Source organism: Dendrobates tinctorius, unplaced genomic scaffold, assembly GCF_039654945.1.
Source record: "Dendrobates tinctorius isolate UK_male_01 unplaced genomic scaffold, ASM3965494v1 ptg000007l, whole genome shotgun sequence".
Lineage (NCBI taxonomy): Eukaryota > Metazoa > Chordata > Amphibia > Anura > Dendrobatidae > Dendrobates > Dendrobates tinctorius.
The window spans coordinates 20,167,865-20,190,543 of record NW_027361675.1 but is presented as its reverse complement, the minus strand read 5'-3'; the positions used below and the strand labels follow the sequence as shown (position 1 = coordinate 20,190,543).

General features: G+C 45.8%; 1 protein-coding gene across 3 annotated transcripts in view; it reads right to left on the bottom strand.

Annotated features, from left to right (window-relative positions):
* The window catches only part of RHCE (Rh blood group CcEe antigens), a 153,099-nt gene that overhangs the window by 46,084 nt on the left and 84,336 nt on the right, over nucleotides 1-22,679 (bottom strand). For all 3 annotated transcript variants that reach the window (XR_012231584.1, XM_073572320.1, XM_073572332.1), the window contains exons 5-6: nucleotides 18,110-18,276; nucleotides 1,170-1,307 (exon numbers count right to left, since the gene is read on the bottom strand). Coding sequence is in view for 2 of the 3 variants with exons in the window: in XM_073572320.1 (XP_073428421.1) it covers nucleotides 1,170-1,307; nucleotides 18,110-18,276 (305 nt within the window). In the remaining variant the exon portion in view is untranslated. The remainder of the gene's footprint in view (nucleotides 1-1,169; nucleotides 1,308-18,109; nucleotides 18,277-22,679) is intronic.

The following is a 22,679-nucleotide window of genomic DNA, read 5'->3' as shown; positions in this document are numbered from 1 at the left end:
TATACTTAGTGCTGTGGCAAGGACATAGTAAAAGTCAACACACTTGCTGGTTTGAGTCTCACTGCTTATCAGTACAGACACAACATTTAACTATAAGGTCAAAATTGTAGATGGATGAGAGTTAATTTGATTACCAGAAATGAACTCTGGGGCACAAATGACAACTATTACAAAGCAAATGCTCCTCACATTTAGGCCTCATTCACACGAATGATGTTTGAGAACAAGTGCTATCTCTGGTTTTCAAATTGCTATATGTGGTTTTCACAGATAGCCCTCATACTGTGATGGTCTATGGCCCCATTTACATGTCCATGACTTTTCATGCATGGAGTGGTTCACAGAGAATCTTGGAGACATTTCGGATTTTGATTTGCGGGTCTAATTAAAATTGCCAATGCAAGGGTCCTTGAAAAAGTCTGACTACATATGTCATCTGAATATGGTACAAATTGCATGAACAGTCAGAAAGTAGAAGGTGATTAACTTTTTTTCTCCACATATGAGAAAAACTGATGACACCTGGAGCACAGTCTGATCAAAATAATCAGTCCATTATTCTTTTATGTGAGAAAATCGAACTTGTGAAAGAAGTCTAACTGAATAAAAGGAACCTGTATCATACTCAAGTTCTCATCTTAGGCCGGGTTCCCACTACGCTATGGCAGTCCGTTTAACGGACTGCATAACACCGAGGTATAATGCGCATTCGCGATGTGCCGTTAAGCACTGACGGAGCCTCGGAAGCGGGCTGCAGCGTCTGAGGCTCCGTCACAGCTAGCGCTGATGAATCATCAGCGCTAGCGGTATAGCATAACTCATATAGCGTTATGCTATAGCGTTAACGCAGCCCATCAACGCTATGCGTTGATAGGGCCGGTTAACGGTATGTGAACCTGGCCTTAGGCGAAAAGAACACTTACTAAAGCTTACCAGTATGATTTGTTTCATCTTGTAGGCTACTGACATCTGGGCTATAGGATATAATAAGATAGAAGTGAAAGCTCTTTTATTTTAAACAGACCCCATCAAATGGATTCAAAGTATTTTGTCACTAGTTGATGGCCTGTAAAGCTACAAAGTTATAAATATTGGGCAAGGGTGGGTGATGACAAATAGGGTAGCTATACAAAATTTTTCACTTTAGGGAGGGTATCCAAAATAAATACCTGTAAGTATGTAAAACCAATTGTCGAGACTATTCCAGATAGTAACCCTAGCGTCATTGAAATCCATGGATATTGAACGAAATAAGCTATAAATCCGGATGAAACCCCTCCTGCTAGTATTGCATTTCGGACAATGGCCTAAAAGACAAACAAAAAAAACACCAATCACTGATCATTCTGCGAAGAGGAAACATTTAATATCAGTTCTTACTATTATAAGCTTAAGGTGACCATATTGTACATATTAGACAAAATGCATCCAAACTTTTGTACATTCGTAGGATGGCCTGAAGACTGAATGTGCATGTAGGCAAACTATCAGATGTTGGGGAGAGAAGTTTTATTCCTTCTAGATTTTCAGACAACTGATTTGTTTAGGAGGGAGATAAGATTCTTCCAGAATAATCTGACTTATTTTGCTTTCCAACTCAATGGGAATCTGTCACCCTCTGAGACATTTTTAAGCTATTACTATGGGCATACAGGTGATAGAATTGTTAAAATAATCCTAAAATTGATCTTAGATGTGCCTACAATTTGATACACGTCCGGAAGGGCAATGAGTGAAAAACTGAGTTTTTAACGTCTGAGGGTCTATTTCAAAATCTTGTTATACCTTTTGAGTCAAACAATGTGCCAGCAACTTTTCACAACTTTATGAATTATATCTTTTCTGTATTGACTAGCATCACAGGAGACATTTACCAAACAGAAAAATACTACCAATCTTAACAGGATTCTGGAGTGGCAGTGTATTCCACATAGAAAGCAATACATTGATCTTGATAAACAAATATCTGATGAAGTCTTCTCTAATATGGTTAAGTAAATTGTAGGGATTCACTCTTTGAGGTAGGCATTAGGATTAGGTAGAGTTCACACAGGCAATGTGGATTGGTCCAAACAGGTGCAGTTTTATTTCTTTCATAAAACTCCAAAGGATTCAAAACCAAAATGGCCTCTTCTGGGCACAACGGTGTCATAGCGTAAACATTTTTAATTTAGCAGGAGACATATGTCACCACAACAAATTACAGTTCATTCTCTTGGAGCAGACTTCATAAACAGAAGAGGGATTATCCTACTAATTTAGGTATCACCTTCAGCCCAAGCTTCAGCAGCTTCCATTGCCAATCAGAAGGATTCGGGTATGTGCACACGTTGAAACAAATTTATGCATCTCTTGGCAGGAAAAACACAGCTGCAAAAATATGCATTTTTTGTGTTTTTTTGGTGCATTTTCGATTGATTTGAGTGCTCAATGGTGAAAAACGCAGGGCAAAAAGGCACAGAGAATTGACATGCTGCAGATTATTTTCTGCATCAAAGCTGCAAGTCAAAAATACTCAGTGTGTGTATGACACTTCAAGTTCCCCATTCACTTTGCTGGCATCCGATTTTGCTTCAGGTTTTGTCACAAATCCATGCAGAAAAACAAGACAAAAACACACCAAATCTGTAATATGTGCACATAACCTTCAACTCCAGGCACAGTTCACACTGAACAGGCTGCAGCTTCCACATGTTACTCTGCACATCCAACATACAGACTACAGACTGCCCAGCTTTCCCAGATGACCCATCCAGTCTCATTCAGAGTGAGACCGTGGCTTGTCTCACTGCCAGCAATAACTCACATTTTCATTGCTCACTCACCAGCAGCACACTCGACTCTGCATCAACCAACAGACTCACTCACACACCTGGTGAATACAGGACCTAGTTCTTGTAAAAAGCAAGTCATGTGCATTTAATGAAGAACTTCAGTGCTAGGATTAAACCCTGTCCTACCTAGCTCTGCTACAAACTATAAAATTAAATTCCCCTGTAAAATCAATCCAATTTCTTTAAACACTATTAACATTTGGACTAAAATAAACAAAATGTACAACATTATTACCATTAATCCCAATAAATTTTGATAACTGAAACTCAAGATTCTTCAAGTTCCTGCCTTTGGCTTTCTACCGGTGAATCAAATTATCTCTATTCAAGAATTAATTTCTCTTCACAATTTATGCATCCTTTCTAAGGTTCCTTTTGTTAAAGGAAATGTGCCAATAAAAAAATTATGTAATAATTAGAAAAATAGAAAGTATTAAATGCAATCCAAACCCCCAGCATGTGTATATTTATATACAAATACAGTCATATGTTAAAGTTTGGGCACCCCTATTAATGTTAACCTTTTTTCTTTATAACAATTTTGGTTTTTGCAACAGCTATTTCAGTTTCAAATATCTAATAACTGATGGACTCAGTTCTATTTCTGGATTCAAATGAGGTTTATTGTACTAACAGAAAATGTGCAATCTGCATTTAAACAAAATTTGACCGATGCAAAAGTATGGGCACCTCAACATAAAAGTGACATTAATATTTCGTAGATCCTCCTTTTGCAAAAATAACAGCCTCTAGTCGCTTCCTGTAGCTATTAATGAGTTCCTGGATCCTGGATGAAGGTATTTGTGACCATTCCTGTTTACAAAACAATTCCAGTTCAGTTAAGTTTGATGGTCACCGAGCATGGACAGCCCGCTTCAAATCATCCCACAGATGTTCAATGATATTCAGGTCTGGGGACTGGGATGGCCATTCCAGAACATTGTAATTGTTCCTCTGCATGAATGCCTGAGTAGATTTGGAGCGGTGTTTTGGATCATTGTCTTGCTGAAATATCCATCCCCTGCGTAACTTCAACTTCGTCACTGATTCTTGCACATTACTGTCAAGAATCTGCTGATACTGAGTTGAATCCATGTGACCCTCAACTTTAACAAGATTCCCGGTGCCGGCATTGGCCACACAGCCACAAAGCATGATGGAACCTCCACCAAATTTTACTGTGGGTAGCAAGTGTTTTTCTTGGAATGCTGTGTTTTTAGCCTCCATGCATAACGCCTTTTTGTATGACCAAACAACTCAATCTTTGTTTCATCAGTCCACAGGACCTTCTTCCAAAATGTAACTGGCTTGTCCAAATGTGCTTTTGCATACCTCAGGCGACTCTGTTTGTGGCGTGCTTGCAGAAACGGCTTCTTTTGCATCACTCTCCCATACAGCTTCTCCTTGTGCAAAGTGCGCTGTATTGTTGACCGATTGTCACGGGGGCTTAGTTCAACTAAGGCTGAAATACCCGGGGCCCCTGTGGTGTCCCTTTTACTAGGGGAAACCCTGTCTGACCCTCAACCCAGGGTTTTTGCTGAAGGTGCAAATGCCTGAGCCTCCGACCTTTCCTTATCTCCTGCTCAGCCCTGCACTTAACCCTCCACCATCCACCCAGTGAGGAGTCACACCACCAAAGCTCCCACACAAATAATGACAGACAGGGAGAACTTAAACTGCACTGCGCCGCACACACACAGGAATAAACAGTAATGTGAACAGGGCACAACTAAACACAAATATGGGAAGGAGAAAGGATAACGGCGGATCATACGACACCAGATATGAATCTCTCTCTCTTGAACACCTCCACTCCAGACCGGAACCACTTGGTATGAAACACAAGCTATAATCGGCGACGCCCATATGCCAGTATGACTATTTAAAGACCGTGGGCGTGACTAACCTTCCAACCTGGTCTCCAGCAGGATTAACCCCGAGAGCCTGAAGATCAAACCGGCGCCACTGAGGCTATAGTGGCTGGAGGTGGAACTACCTCTGCCTGCCGGATGCTGTGGTGTGAACAGCGTCCGACATGACAGTACCCCGTCTTCTACGAGGGACCCCAGGGCCCTCAAGACTCATAGGACCCGGCTTGTCCGGATGACGACGGTGAAAAGAACTGACCAGCTGATCCGCATGTATGTCTGAGGCTGGAACCCAAGACCTCTCCTCTGGACCATACCCCCGCCAGTGCACCAAATACTGAAGAGTACGGCGTACTACTCGAGAGTCCACTACCTTGGCGACCTCGAACTCTAACTCGCCATCCACCATGACTGGAGGTGGCATCGGCGTCGTGTCCACCAAGCCTACCACCTTTTTCAATAAAGCCCTGTGAAAAACGTTATGTATTCTGTACACCGCAGGAAGTTCCAACCGATAAGCCACTGGGTTAATGATGGCAGAAATCCTAAAAGGCCCAATAAACCTTGGACCCAGTTTTAAAGATGGGATTTTGAGTTTTATGTTCTTCGTAGCTAACCACACCCATTCACCCACACACAGGTCCGGACCTGGCACGCGTCTACTGTCAGCCACCCGTTTGTACCTGGCACTCATGCTCAACAAACGCTGTTTCACCCGCCTCCAGACTGATGACAATTGGGCTCCTAGCTGATCCTCCTCCGGGACACCCCCGGAGTCACCCTGACGTAAGGTACAAAACTGAGGATGTTGACCATACACACAAAAGAATGGAGACTCTCCTGATGACTCTTGGCGGTGATTATTGCGAATTCGGCCAGAGGAAGGAAAGTAGACCACTCCTCCTGGTTGTCGGACACAAAGCATCGTAAATACTGTTCTAGATTTTGGTTCATGCGCTCAGTTTGTCCATTAGACTGTGGATGAAACGCCGATGAATGTGACAATTTGATCCCCAACCTTGAGCAAAAAGCTTTCCAAAACCTCGCCACAAATTGCGTACCCCTATCAGATACTATGTCAGACGGTACTCCGTGGAGTCTGACCACCTCCTTCACAAATACCTGAGCCAACGTCTTAGCATTGGGCAAAGAGGACAACGCCACAAAATGCGCCATCTTTGAAAAACGGTCAACCACCACCAGGATGACCGTGTTCCCTGCCGAGGCTGGCAAGTCAGTGATAAAATCCATGGAGATTTCTGTCCATGGCCTATTGGGTACCCCCAGAGGCTGTAGCATGCCAGCAGGACGGGTTCGGGGTGACTTAGCCCTAGCGCACGTGATGCAAGTTGCCACGTACGAGACCACGTCCTGCCGGATTTTGGGCCACCAGAAACGACGCGATACCAGCTCTAAGGTGCCCTTCACCCCTGGGTGACCAGCCAGTACCGAATCGTGGTGTTCCTTCAACACCTTAGGCCGAAGATGCAGGGGTACAAATGATTTGTTGGCGGGAAGTCCTGGTGGTACCTCCTCTTGGGCCTCGGCAATCTCCGCCTCTACCTCAGTCGTGAGAGCCGAGACCACTACCCCTTTCTGGAGGATGGGTACCGGCTCTTCCCGAGGTTCTCCCCCCGGAAAACACCTAGACAAAGCATCCGCCTTGGTGTTTTTAGCCCCGGGACAGTACGTCACAAGAAAATTGAAACGAATAAAAAACAATGCCCAGCGAGCCTGCCTAGGAGACAGACGCTTGGCCGACTCCAGGTAGAGCAGATTCTTATGGTCGGTGATAACTGTGACCTGGTGAGCCGCCCCCTCCAAGAAGTGTCGCCATTCCTCAAAAGCCAGTTTGATGGCCAACAACTCCCTGTTGCCGATATCATAATTCCGTTCGGCCGGCGACAGCTTCTTGGAGAAGTAGGCGCATGGATGCATCTCGCTCAAGGACGAGCCTTGAGACAGTACTGCCCCCACTCCCACCTCCGACGCATCAACCTCTACCACAAAAGGTTTAGACACGTCTGGTTGCACCAGAATGGGGGCTGAAGCAAAACTATTCTTCAGACGCTCAAATGCACGTATAGCCACCTCAGGCCAGTTCGCCAGATCGGCACCCTTTTTTGTCATGTCCGTGAGCGGTTTGGCGACAGTCGAAAAGTGTTTTATAAATTTCCTATAATAATTCGCAAACCCAAGGAACCGCTGGAGTGCTTTCAGACTCTCCGGCCTCTCCCATTGCAACACCGCTTGCACCTTAGCGGTGTCCATTTTAAAACCGGCTGCGGACACAATATATCCCAAAAAGGGCAACTCCTGGACAAAAAATAAACATTTTTCCAGCTTAGCATAGAGCTGGATCTCCCGGAGCAACTGTAACACCTGCCTAACATGCTCCAAATGAGTGTCCCGATCGCTAGAATAAATGAGGATATCATCCAGGTATACAATCACAAATCTCCCCAGGACTTGAGCAAATACATCATTAATAAAATGTTGGAAAACGGCAGGCGCGGTGGTCAACCCAAATGGCATAACCAGACTCTCAAAATGACCCTCAGGAGTGTTAAACGCCGTCTTCCACTCATCCCCCTGACGGACCCTTATGAGGTTATACGCCCCCCTGAGGTCCAGCTTGGAAAACCATTTCGCCCCCGCTACCTGGTTGAACAAATCCGGGATCAACGGCAATGGGTAGGGATCACGGATAGTAATCTGGTTTAACTCTCGGAAATCCAGACACGGGCGTAACCCCCCATCTTTCTTCTTAATGAAGAAAAACCCCGCGGCTACAGGCGAGGACGAAGGCCGGATGTGACCTTTGCTCAGACTCTCCGCGATGTAGTCTTTCAGAGCTTGTCTCTCAGGACCAGAAATATTAAACATCCTGGCCTTAGGTAATTTGGCCCCGGGTTTTAACCTAATAGCACAGTCATAGGCTCTATGTGGAGGCAGTTCTGAGCAACCCTTCTCAGAGAAAACATCCGCGAAATCCTGCAAAGCCTCCGGCAGGCTGGGCGTCACGGTGGACACACATGTGGCCAAGCAATTGTCTTGGCAGAAACCACTCCATTGTACTATGTCCTGAGTTTTCCAATCAATTACCGGGTTGTGCCTGGACAGCCATGGAAAACCCAGGACCATTTGAGCTGGGAGATTACGGAGGACCCTACATGTAACCGACTCAGAATGTAGGACCCCAATGTGGAGTTTCACCTCTGCCACAAACTCAGTAATCTCCCCTTGAGGGAGGGGAACAGCATTAATGGTCACCACCTGTATGGGGTGAGGGAGTTTTTCGATCTTAAACCCGGCAGTGCGTGCAAACTCCTCATCTATGAGATTGGTGGCGGAACCGCTATCCACAAACACTGATATAGGTAGCTCTCTGCCGGCGATAATAACCTTGGCAGGGAGCATACATTGAGATACCATCATGGAGGATATGCATACGCTCAGTTGGGTCTCCTCCATACCCTCTGAGCTTAACAGTTTTCCGCCGGTGTGACCCTCTTAGGTAGTACCGGGCAAATGTTAACATAATGACCTCCTTTACCACAGTAGAAACATGCTCCGGGCTTCCGGAATCCCGGAGCGCGAGGCTGAACCTGTGCCACGCCAGCAATCTGCATAGGTTCAGGGGACTCATCTACTTCAACCACACCTGCACCTCTGTTTTCCCCCAGAGGTAGCGTCTCCTGTGCCCCCTGACGAAAACGGCGATCAATACGTATCACCAAACTCATGGCAGACTCCAATGATGCCGGAGTCTCATACATCAGGAGGGCTTGTTTCACCCTCCCTGATACCCCATGAATAAACTGGCTCCGCAGTGCTGGGTCATTCCACTGTGTGTCTACAGCCCAGCGGCGAAATTCCGAACAATAGTCTTCTGCCAAGCGCTCCCCCTGGCGGAGGGCGCGGATTTTAGATTCCGCTAGAGCCAGTCGGTCAGGGTCATCGTAAATGAGCCCGAGGGCAGAAAAAACATTATCGACCGAATGAAATGTAGCAGAGTCAGCTGGTAAGGAAAATGCCCATGCTTGGGGGTCACCACTCAGTAATGACAACACCAGCCCTACTCGCTGGGCCTCATTACCTGAGGAGATTGGCCGCATGCGGAAGTATAATTTGCAGGCCTCCCGAAATACGACAAATTTGCTGCGATCGCCTGAAAATCGTTCTGGCAGCGGAAACTTCGGCTCTGCACCGATACCTGCAGATGCCGTTTGCACCTTTGCTACTACCAGGCCCTGCTGCTGAACTGCCCCTTTCAACTCGGAGACCTGTATGGACAGCGCCGCCAACTGGCGGGTTATGGAATCTAATGGATCCATGGACTCCTGAAAAAATGTGGGCCGATTATAATGTCACGGGGGCTTAGTTCAACTAAGGCTGAAATACCCGGGGCCCCTGTGGTGTCCCTTTTACTAGGGGAAACCCTGTCTGACCCTCAACCCAGGGTTTTTGCTGAAGGTGCAAATGCCTGAGCCTCCGACCTTTCCTTATCTCCTGCTCAGCCCTGCACTTAACCCTCCACCCAGTGAGGAGTCACACCACCAAAGCTCCCACACAAATAATGACAGACAGGGAGAACTTAAACTGCACTGCGCCGCACACACACAGGAATAAACAGTAATGTGAACAGGGCACAACTAAACACAAATATGGGAAGGAGAAAGGATAACGACGGATCATACGACACCAGATATGAATCTCTCTCTCTTGAACACCTCCACTCCAGACCGGAACCACTTGGCATGAAACACAAGCTATAATCGGCGACGCCCATATGCCAGTATGACTATTTAAAGACCGTGGGCGTGACTAACCTTCCAACCTGGTCTCCAGCAGGATTAACCCCGAGAGCCTGAAGATCAAACCGGCGCCACTGAGGCTATAGTGGCTGGAGGTGGAACTACCTCTGCCTGCCGGATGCTGTGGTGTGAACAGCGTCCGACATGACACCGATGCACAGTGACACCATCTGCAGCAAGATGATGCTGCAGGTCTTTGGAGGTGGTCTGTGGATTGTCCTTGACTGTTCTCACCATTCTTCTTCTCTGCCTTTCTGATATTTTTCTTGGTCTGCCACTTCTGGGCTTAACAAGAATTGTACCTGTGTTCTTCCATTTCCTTACTATGGTCCTCACAGTGGAAACTGACAGGATAAATCTCTGAGACAACTTTTTGTATCCTTCCCCTGAAAAGCTATGTTGAATAATCTTTGTTTTCAGATCATTTGAGAGTTGTTTTGAGGAGCCCATGATGCCACTCTTCATAGGAGAATCAAATAGGAGAACTACTTGCAAGTGGCCACTTTAAATACCTTTTCTCATGATTTGATACACCTGGCTATGAAGTTCAAAGCTCAATGAGGTTACAAAACCAATTTAGTGCTTCAGGAAGTCAGTAAAAAGTAGTTAGGAGTGTTCAAATCAAGAAAATGATAAGGGTGCCCATACTTTTGCACCGGTCAAATTTTGTTTAAATGCAGATTGCACATTTTCTGTTAGTACAATAAACCTCATTTGAATCCAGAAATATAACTGAGTCCATCAATTATTAGATATATGAAACTGAAATAGCTGTTGCAAAAACCAAAATTGTTATAAAGAAAAAAGGTTAACATTAATAGGGGTGCCCAAACTTTAACATATGACTGTATATAACTTACAAGCCATTTGTACTGTTTTATTGCTTACAGGGTATTTAAAAAAATGTAGAAAATCAGTTTTCAATATGCAAATTATGTTCAGAATAGGTTTCCCCAGAATAGTAAACCAACTCATCATGTTATTGTAACAAGGTGGCATGGTGTTGTAGTCGCGGGCGAGTCTACTACAGCAGAGTCAGTCCACACCTTGGCTCCTTGCACATAAAATGACAGTTCTGGTCCCAGCCCCGGGTCACAGTCAGTTACCTCAGTTGTGCGATTGTTCTTCATAATGGGACGGCGTTCTCCGGATGAAGCACACTTCACACTGTATAGGGCCCAACAGTGGCAACTTGTATTTTAATAATGCAGATGTAGAAAGAAACAAGGGACATAGAATTCCTGCTCTGTCCCTAGTCACAGCCATGGCTGCAGCAGCAGAGTCCAAAGTACTCAATAAGCTCTCCGGAGCTAAAAGTCTCTGGTAAGGCATACATTCAGTCCTGGTGCCCGACAGCCCTGGTAGCCAATATTCTCCCCTTCTGTCCCAAACAGGGATCCATTTATACCCCAAACAGGGGTCCTCACTGCTCCAGATGGGAACACACTCATATCCCAGACGGGGGTCTCTAATGTCCCGGACGGGGACGTACATACAGTTAGGTCCATATATATTTGGACAGAGACAACATTTTTCTAATTTTGGTTCTGGACATTACCACAATGAATTTTAAACAAAACAATTCAGATGCAATTGAAGATCGGACTTTCAGATTTCATCTGAGGGTATCCACATTAAAATTGGATGAAGGGTTTAGGAGTTTCAGCTCCTTAACATGTGCCACCCTGTTTTTAAAGGGACCAAAAGTAATTGGACAGATTAAATAATTGTAAATAAAATGCTCATTTCTAGTACTTGGTTGAAAACCCTTTGTTGGCAATGACTGCCTGAAGTCTTGAACTCATGGACATCACCAGACGCTGTGTTTCCTCCTTTTTGATGCTCTGCCAGGCCTTCACTGCGGTGGTTTTCAGTTGCTGTTTGTTTGTGGGCCTTTCTGTCTGAAGCTTAGTCTTTAACAAGTGAAATGCATGCTCAATTGGGTTGAGATCAGATGACTGACTTGGCTATTCAAGAATATTCCACTTCTTTGCGTTAATAAACTCCTGGGTTGCTTTGGCTTTATGTTTTGGGTCATTGTCCATCTGTAGTATGAAACGACGACCAATCAGTTTGGCTGCATTTGGCTGCATCTGAGCACACAGTATGGCTCAGAATAGCTCAGAATTCATTCGGGTGCTTCTGTCCTGTGTCACATCATCAATAAACACTAGTGACTCAGTGCTACTGGCAGCCATGCATGCCCAAGCCATCACACTGCCTTCGCTGTGTTTTACAGATGATGTGGTATGCTTTGGATCATGAGCTGTACCACGCCTTCGCCATACTTTTCTCTTTCCATCATTCTGGTAGAGGTTGATCTTGGTTTCATCTGTCCAAAGAATGTTCTTCCAGAACTGTGCTGGCTTTTTTAGATGTTTTTTAGCAAAGTCCAGTCTAGCTTTTTGATTCTGGATGCTTATGAGTGGCTTGCATCGTGCAGTGAACCCTCTGTATTGACTTTCATGCAGTCTTCTCTTTATGGTAGATTTGGATATTGATACGCCTACCTCCTGGAGAGTGTTGTTCACTTGGTTGGCTGTTGTGAAGGGGTTTCTCTTCACCATGGAGATTATTTTGCGATCATCCACCACTGTTGTCTTCCGTGGGCGTCCAGGTCTTTTTGCATTGATGAGTTCACCAGTGCTTTCTTTCTTTCTCAGGATGTACCAAACTGTAGATTTTGCCACTCCTAATGTCGTAGCAATTTCTCGGATGGGTTTTTTCTGTTTTTGCAGCTTAAGGATGGCTTGTTTCACCTGCATGGAGGGCTCCTTTGACCGCATGTTTCCTTCACAGCAAAACCTTCCAAATGCAAGCACCACACCTCAAATCAACTCCAGGCCTTTTATCTGCTTAATTGAGAATGACATAGCGAAGGGATTGCCCACACCTGTCCATGAAATAGCCTTGGAGTCAATTGTCCAATTACTTTTGGTCCCTTTATAAACAGGGTGGCCCATGTTAAGGAGTTGAAACTCCTAAACCCTTCATCCAATTTTAATCTGGATACCCTCAAATGAAAGCTGAAAGTCTGAACTTCAACTGCATCTGAATTGTTTTGTTTAAAATTCATTGTGGTAATGTCTAGAACCAAAATTAGAAAAATGTTGTCTCTGTCCAAATATATATGGACCTAACTGTATGTCCCAGACTGGGGGCTCCTTCTGTCCCAAGAGGGGACACACCTGTGCACCAGATGGGGACACACACCCTGCCTCAGGCCATCCTGCCTGGGCTCTGATCAGGAAGCCTCAGCTTCCTTTTCACTAGAGGCTGTTGGCTCAGCCCCCTAAACTAACCCCTTCTGTCCCTGCCTTTAGCATGTGCATAAAAAACACAGCACAACAATCATACATGGCAGACACAGCACATTTAACATTGAGAAACAAAAGAGGATAACATTAAGGCACAAGTGGTACATAGCATTACACATTACTGAACAACAGCAGAACATTAATATGTTAACATCCAGGTACACCATCCAGGTACTGCATAAAGTGCATGGGACCACACATAGGAGAGGGGAAGCAATGAGGTTCTCCACCACCTCCTTACAAAGGCAACTTGGTCCCCTTCCTGTAGAGGAAGACGGAAAGTCAGGGACCTGGCATTTACATAGACTTTCACTCCAGTCTCAAGCTCCTGAATGAACCCGTATCCACGCGCCCGGTCAAGATGCCGGACCACACCGGTGGTCATTCGGCCAGCTGCAGCTCCCCCACCTGGGTGCTGCAATAATTTAACAATGCGGCCCTCTCGCCACTTCTTCTCTCAAATCACCTGTCGTATCCACTGGGCCACATCTGCCGTATGTGTCCGAGGCTCCTCCACATACAGTCATGGCCAAAAGTTTTGAGAATGACACAAATATTATATTTTCACATGATCTGCTGGCCTCTGGTTTTTATGTGTGTTTGTCAGATGTTTTTATCACATACAGAAATATAATTGCAATCATATTATGAGTAGCAAAAGGTTATATTGACAGTTAGAATGAGTTAATGCAGCAAGTCAATATTTGCAGTGTTGACCCTTCTTCTTCAGGACCTCTGTAATTCTCCCTGGCATGCTCTCAATCAACTTCTGGATCAAATCCTGACTGATAGCAGTCCATTCTTGCAAAATCAATGCTTTTATTTTGTCTGAATTTGAAGGTTTTTGTTTGTCCACCCGTCTCTTGATGATTGACCACAAGTTCTCAATGGGATTAAGATCTGGGGAGTTTCCAGGCCATGGTCCCAAAATCTCTGTTTTGTTCCCTGAGCCATTTAGTTATCACCTTTGCTTTATGGCAAGGTGCTCCATCATGTTGAAAAAGGCATTGTTGATCGCCAAACTGCTCTTGGACGGTTGGGAGAAGTTGCTCTTGGAGGACATTCTGGTACCATTCTTTATTCATGGCTGTGTTTTTAGGCAAGACTGAGAGAGAGCCCATTCCCTTGGCTGAGAAGTCACCCCACACATGAATGGTTTCAGGATGCTTGACAGTTGGCATGAGACAAGACTGGTGGTAGCGCTCACCTGGTCTTCTCCGAATAAGCCATTTTCCAGATGTCCCAAACAATCGAAAAGGGGATTCATCAGAGAAAATGACTTTACCCCAGTCCTCAGCAGTCCACTCCCTGTACCTCTTGCAGAATATCAGTCTGTCCATGATGTTTTTCCTGGAGAGAAGTGGCTTCTTTGCTGCCCTCCTTGAGACCAGGCCTTGCTCCAAGAGTCTCCGCCTCACAGTGCATGCAGATGCACTCACACCTGCCTGCTGCCATTCCTGAGCAAGCTCTGCACTGCTGGTAGCCCGATCCCGCAGCTGAAACACTTTTTTAGAGATGGTCCTGGCGCTTGCTGGTCTTTCTTGGGCACCCTGGAGCCTTTTTGGCAACAAGGGAACCTCTCTCCTTGAAGTTCTTGATGATGCGATAGATTGTTGACTGAGGTGCAATCTTTCTAGCTGCGATACAATTCCCTGTTAGGCCATTTTTGTGCAGTGCAATGATGACTGCACGTGTTTCTTTAGAGATAACCATGGTTAACAGAAGAGAAGCAATGATGCCAAGCACCAGCCTCCTTTTAAAGTGTCCAGTGGTGTCATTCTTACTTAATCATGACAGATTGATCTCCAGCCCTGTCCTCATCAACACCCACACCTGTGTTATTGGAGCAATCACTGAAACGATGTTAACTGGTCCTTTTAAGGCACCGCTGCAATGATGTTGAAATGTGTTTTGGGGGATAAAGTTCATTTTCTAGGCAAATATTGACTTTGCAAGTAATTGCTGTTAAACTGATCACTCTTTATAACATTCTGGAGTATATGCAAACTGCCATTAGAAAAAAAAGTAGACTTTGTAAAAATTAATATTTGTGTCATTCTCAAAACTTTTGGCCATGACTGTACATGGTGCTGGCCGGGAGGAACCAGATGCCACCAATGTCAGGGACAACGGTGTAGCCGTGAGACAGGACAGCAGCGGGGATGGTGGCGAGGCTGCAAGAGGCGAGGGAGCAATGGCAGGGGCAGTAGGGCGCTCGGACGAAAATCCCCTACTCACCATCGCTGCGTCCGGTGAGAGTCCTCTGGCACGGCCGTGAAAGTCAGTGACGGTGGCCGCAAGGATCCCTCTCATTGCCACTGCAAATGTCCTCAGTGCTCCTTCCGGTTCTGGCTCTTTTAGTTCCGCAGGCTCCTCACTCTCCACCGGCCACTTGTCTGACTGCCGAAAAGGATGCCATTCGACAAACTCTGACCACCAGGCATCGAAGCATAGGCCCGTCTCCGCACAGGCCACAGATCTTCTCCAGTCCTGGCGACCGATGCCGCCGCGGAATGACATGTTCCTCCTTTCCGTCTTGGTAAGTAATGGCGTCTCCCCTCCCGACACGCCACATTGCTCTGCTCGATTACGCCCATTCGTGGGCGGGGTCAAACTTGCCTGTTCTACTCGTTTCCTTGGATTCTTCTGCAATGGTGGAACTTCTTTGCCCACACCCATTTAGGGTGGGCCTTTTTCACCATGAGGTGCAACCTCCTTAATTCTGACACCAAATCTTCTTCCTGATGCCTGCCAAAGGCATTAATATCTCCTATTTTCGCGCCAACGGTCACCAGCTTTTCGGTAGCAGTCGGTGGCTTCTTTAAAACTTCAGCAATCACCATCATTGCCTTTTTCACGATGGACAACATCATCACATCACTATCACACGCCATCTTCAATTCTTTCATGGTGCACAACAGCATAACATCAGTCAGCCGCCATCTTCAATTCTTTCACAGCGGACAACAGCTTAACATCACGGTCAGCCGCCATCTTCAATTCTTGCACGTGGACAACATTTCTACAGTCTTTAGGTTGCAGGGCTGCTGAGGTCGGATCCTGCTGACTACAGCAAATGTAAAAAGGTGGCATGGGGTGGTAGTTGTGGCAAATCTACACAGCAGAGTCAGTCCACACCCCGGCCCCTTGCACATAAAATGACAGTTCTGATCCCAGCCCCGGGTCACAGTGGGTTACCTCAGTTCTGTGGTTGTTCTACGTGATGGGATGATGTTCTCCGGATGAACCACACTTCACACTGTATAGGGCCCAACAGTGGCAAATTGCATTTTAGATTAAGGCCCAAGTGGTACATAGCATTACACATTACTGAACAGCAAAACATTAATATGTTAACATCCATGTGCACCATCTGGGTACCGCATAAAGTGCACAGGACCAGCACATAGGAGAGGGGAATCAATGAGGTTCTCCGCCACCTCGTTACATTATCACAACCCTGTGGAGGTGATAACATAGTTTGCAAAAGCCGGCGTCACTACCGTCTCTCTACAAATCTTGCGCATGTGTGCGACTTTTGGTCAATGCACCTTTGAAGCCGGGTATACATTCTGTGGGGGCATATGTCCGAAACCCCATAAAACAGGATTCAGACATATACGCTGAAGTGGCCATCGATTGTAATGATGTAGATGGAGTCACAGTGTGCTTTGTAGGACATTATTTACGGTTGAATATGCACAGTTGAGGTGGCAGCAAGACATAGTCGACTACATTTTGGTGCCCGCCTCCAATAGATATATTCGTCTCATGTCTCACTGAGCACAGTTACTGATCATTATAGTCAATGATCCTGTCATGCTATGTGAGGAGGGGCATCATGCGTGGTGGCTGTGGGAGATACTACTGTTAGGAGCAGACTGTGGGGATGCATGCTGTTCGAGTGGAATGGAAGCATCATCCTGTATGTGTGTAGGTTATGGGGGATCATACTGTTTGGGGGGAATCATATTATGTGTGGGCTATGGGAGATCATACTGTTTGGGGGCATCATAATGTATGTAGGGTGATTTGGTGTATCACTCTGTATGGAGGGGCTGTAGATACATCATACTTTGTGGGATGATAATGCTTGGTGGATTTGGGAGCTATCAGATTGTGTAATATGGTTTTGATCGCATTATTGTGTAGAGGGAGCAATTGATGAAGGTACAAGGGCTGAATAGCTGGAGAAGTATGATTTACTGCTTTTTACAAGCTTTACTAAAGGCAGTCAATTAGGCTGGTTTCACATTTGCGGACTGAGGGCTGCGGACTTCCTCCGTGAAGCCCCGCCCCCGCCGCACCTCACAAACTCCTCTGCTCTAAAGGAACAAAAGTCTAAACAAAAAAAAAATAATAATAAAAAAAGTTATAAAATATATATAAAAGATATCAAGATTCAAATAGAGATAAAGAAACATGTTACGTGCTACAGAACCACTCAGCACCCAGAATATGTTGTGCAGTTATATGTATGTATAATAGGTTCATGTGAGATGCATGTCCCTAATGCATCAGCCCACACGCTGCGCCCCTGGGCAGAGGGGACACGATATTCTCCTTTTGTCCGCCCTCCCCCCACCTTTGTAATTCCCACAGTAAACATCGGCAGGCTCCGGCCACCTGCGGCTTTTGTAATGCATGTCTGGCCTGCCGCTTTTCTATTGGCCTGCCCTCTGTATCTGTGTGATATATTCTGTGTCCTGTGAGTAAAGTGTTGTCAGACTGGAAATACGTGGAGAAGCAGTGATCTTTTATATGCGCCCATGTAACCACGGAATTCCAGCCAGCGTCATTCATTCAGACTCCAGCCAACGCAGAGCGGACCTCTGAAAACACGGGGTGGTACTGAAAGAGGTACCCCAGCCTGGGTAGACCCCGTTACAAAACATATTTGGTATTGCTGCATCTGTCTGGTCTATGAAAATATAAAATTAATTATCCCATTCAGAAAATGTGTAAAGAAAAAAATCTAAAAAAAATAAGCTGCTACTCTGTGGATACAAAGCAGCCTATCAAGCATATTGGATAGTGTACGGCCTGACAGTGGATGACAGCTTAGAGTTGATGTAGTTTGCCATTTTACAGTAGCATACATGCTCAGGTTACTAAGGGGGTTACTAAGGGGGCCACTGGTCACTCAGCCACATGAGGGGAAAGCATGATTGCAAATCACAGTTCTGAGGACGAGGTACAGTGTTTTACAGTATTAACATATCATTATAATAGAGTATAGCTGTATAATTTTCCTAATAGTAAGTATTACTTACCATTTTAAATTTTCCATTCTGGTTCAGGAGTGATGATATGGAAAACACTGTTACAGTGCTAGTAGCTAGAGCAAAAAAAGTACTGTAGATAGCATTTCTTAACTGGAACTGATCCACCAGCATTAAAGAGTTGTAAGAAGGCCAGAACATCCATAGGAAGAGTGTTCCTGCAGAATATAGAAAAGAAATTTGACAAAGCAATATAACAATGAATAGCATCAGTCAATGGAAGCATCGCAGAGAAATAGTTTTTTTCTCAGTAGTTTCATCAGTTGCTTATTCACCTAGACCCATGGATCTATGTAAGTCCAAATTTGTAATCATATCATATATTCACTTTTACTCAAAAGATGAGTACCGATGGGAAAAGTTGGGATGAAGAAGCAGAACAGTGGAAAATGTAAGAAATCAGAACAAGGTGGTCAGATGAATGGACTGAACACTATTACTGCTGCATAAATTACACAGAAATTATAGACATGACTTTATTCATTTACCATGCCAGATGAAGATTCCAGCTAAGACTGAGGACAGAAACAGCCATTTACTATTCTTGATCTTTCTAGTGTTCTCTACATAGTCTATTGTCATAATTATTACCGATTATTATGTATGCTGATAATTCGAATAAGAAATACTATGAAAGATGACAAACGTCTCAATAATTACTACTGGTGGAAACAAATACTCCTACTAAAGAAAAATAACTTGTGCTGCAAAGACTAAGGCCTCTTTCACACATCAGGTTTTCGCCGTCAGGCGCGATCCGGCGCTTTTGACAGAAACCGGATCCGGCGAAATGCAATGCCGGATCCGTTTTCCCCCCCATTGACTTGCATTTGCGACGGATCGCGCCGGATGGCCATGCGTTTCATCCGGTTTTCGCCGGATCCGGCAATGTGTCGCGATCCGGCGTCTGGAAAAAACGGTGACTGTAACGTTTTTTGTCTCCGTCGAAAAAGCCGGACACGCCGGATCCGGCGCGTCCGGCTTTTTCACACAATGAAAGCCTATGAGCGCCGCAATGCGCCGGATCCGGCGAAAGCCGGATCCGTCGGCCGGATCCGGTTTTTTGGTCTGAGCATGCTCAGTAGCTCTGCCCACAAGACATATATAAAAGCAAGACAGTGGGACCCACAGCCACACCCAACATGCCACCCAAGACAGCAACCAGGCGCAGGAGAAGGCAGGAGACCACTGCAGCACCATCCGCACCACCACCACCCCAAATGGAGCAGCAAATAGAACATGCTGAGGAGGGGAGGCCAGCAGCAGATGAGAGACGGAAATTATCAAATCCCCCATTCCTCCAAACTAGGGCTATTGAATATCAAGATATTCATTGGCCCTTTGTTTCTCTTTATTCAACAGCCGCCCAAGAGATGCAGCAGCAGCAGCAGCAGCACTGGCTTCACTGGCAGCAGCTGTAACACCACCCACAGCCATGGAGTCTGGCCAGCAAGAGGACAGCACATCTTCTGCGAGCCCTCCCTCGCATCGTCAGCGTTTGACGGTAAGTTTTTATTTCCAAAATCCATCTTCTCTGTAATATATGTCTATTCATTGCCTTTTATTTCAAAACAGGAATCACAAGATGAAGAGGAGCTCCCAGAAGAAGAAGGAAGGGGTGGACAGACACTTGGAGTGGGCTCACAATTCGTAAGTTTTTTGCATCAAACGCAGAAACACAACATCACACTACACACAACACATAGAAAACAATGTTCTGCAGACCACACACAGCAAACAAATGCCTACATCCAAAGACATAACTTTTTTTGTTTTCTTCTCTAGTCTTCCCAATCTGGTGCTTGGCCAAGAGGTCCTCGCAGTGCCTCCCAGGGTCGTCGGCGACAGCAACGCGGCGGTCACCAGCGTGTAAGTATAAATATTTTTGCTTTGTTTTTTTGCACTTTTTATTTCATTTCTTTTGTGGAGGCTAATTATGTTATTTTTGTCTTTTTATTTAACAGCCTTCACAGCGTGCTCCCGACTCTGACGGTGAGGATGGAGGGATTGATGTGGACCGCCTCATCGATCTCGTCAGAGAAAGGGAGCCGCTCTGGAATATGGCTGACCGCCGCCACGCTGACCTGATTGTTACCCGACGACTCTGGGAGGAAATCTGTTCTCTCCTTGTGGGCCGCTGGGAGGACCTCGAAGCTCGGGCCCAGATTAAAGAGCGTAAGTATATACAGTACCGGTTGCTTGATGTAAACCAGTGTTTCCCGAACTCCAGTCCTCGTGGTCCCCACGGATCATGTGTTCAGGATTTCTATTTACTATAGAAATCATGAAAACATGACCCCTGGGGACCATGAGGACTGGAGTTTGGGAAACACTGATGTTGTATACTAACCACTCCTTTCTTGTTTCAGGGAACAGAATTGTGAATCGGTGGCGGTCTGTGAGGGATCGTTTCAAGAAGGAGTTCAATAAAGAGATGCGGGCCCCGAGTGGATCTGGAGGACGCAGGAGCAAGTACAAGTACGCAGAAGCCCTGTCGTTCCTCCGGGAAACAATGTTCACCAGAAGGTAAATATTACACACCACATGTGAAAAAAAATGTTATATGTAAAAAAATTTTTCAGCCAGGGCCATACCATGTCAGTATTTTAATTGTTTTTTTTTCTCTTTATTCCACAGCACGGTGAGCAGCACTCGGGAGCCGGCACGATTGGACCCTTCTGAGGCGATCCCTGAGGAGACCGGCACCGAGGGACACTTCGACCGCCCCGGTACATCTGCACCTTCCCAGCCTTCCCACACATTCGACCCATCTGTCCCATCCACCAGCACAGGAGCATCGTGGCCGCCTACATTACATGAAGCTGCTGGTGAGGAGATCGCTTTCCCTTTACCCCACCCTTCTGCCCCTGCCACCTCTAGTACACCTGCGGGTACTGGGCGGCAGCGGCAGAGGGGTCAGGAAAAGACTTATGCGCCAGAGTTCTTGCATCTGAATGCATCTTTCCAGAACTGTCTCAAAGTCTTGTCAGAGCAAATATCCGCAGGCTATCAGCAGATCAACTCCAGCATTCTGGAGGTGAAGACACTTCTGCAAACCATGCATTCAGAAGCAAGATCTTCGCCAAACCACACCTTTTTCAGGTCTGTTGTGGAGCGCATGGAAACGCTCTCTCCTGCCCAGCAGATGCATGTAATGCATTCATGCCACGCTGCTCTCCAGCAAGTTACCTCCCAACCTCCTCCTCCTCCCACCACAGTAGTTCCTCCACCTGCACCCCCTCCAGCCACTTTCCATCCTCCCCCTCCTATTACATCTACACCCCCTCCAGCCACTTTCCATCCTCCCCCTCCTATTACATCTACACCCCCTCCAGCCACTTTCCATCCTCCCCCTCCTATTACATACCATCCACCTCCAGCCACTTTCCATCCTCCCCCTCCTATTACATACCATCCACCTCCCCAGCACCATCCACCTCCCCAGCACCATCCACCTCCCCAGCACCATCCACCTCCCCAGCACCATCCACCTCCCCAGCACCATCCACCTCCCCAGCACCAGCAACCTCACCAGTACCAGCAACCTCACCAGTACCAGCAACCTCCACAGTACCTGCAAACTCCCCAGTACCAGCAACCTCCCCAGTACCAGACATCTCCCCACTTCCAGCAACCTGCCCCGTACCAGACATCTCCCCACTTCCAGCAACCTGCCCCGTACCAGACATCTCCCCACTTCCAGCAACCTGCCCCGTACCAGACATCTCCCCACTTCCAGCAACCTGCCCCGTACCAAACTCCTTCCCCATACAACTTGCCATCAACATCATCTGCTCTTACAGTCCCTGCCCAACCCTCCACTCCACCACCCACCACCTCTTCTGCTTCCCACATGTCCACCCATTCTGTAGTTTTTTCCACACCTTCACCTCTAACTGTTCCTTCCCCACCACGATCCCAGTCCTCTCTCCACACTCCCAGTGTCGAAGTGTCCCGCAGCCCCTACAACAGTATTTCCACCACACACTACACAGAATTATAATGTGTGTATTTAAATAAAAATGACCAGTTTTATGGTTTCAGTTTTATAGTTTCAAAGTTTTATTAAACAAGTTTATTAAAATTTTAAAAAAGTTTACTAAAAAAAACATTTTTCAATAAAAGTTAAATTATTTTACACTGGTTGTCTGTCATTTCTTTCTGCGGCGAAAAAGGTTAAATACAGGGTATTTAAAAGGTGAAATGGTATTCAAAACTAGGTATATAACTGTGGGTAAATTTTAGCTTTTTGCCACAGTTGTGTTCCTGGTTGTGTTTGAAGCAAAGTATTTCACCTAAAAAGTTGTGTTTATTGTTGGTGATTTCCTAACAATGTACACAACTTTTGTTAAAAGGTGAAATACTTTGCATAAAACACAACCAGGTACACACCTGTGGCCTAAAGCTAAAAATAGAGACCATGACAAGATAGCCAACTTTGGTTGGCAAAGGTATATACTGTTGGTCCAGAAGGTACACAAGTTTGGTTAGGGCACAAATCTTTCACACTCTGTCATCCTGCCAGTGTACTCTGCCTTGAGGTGACATAAAGTATAGTGCA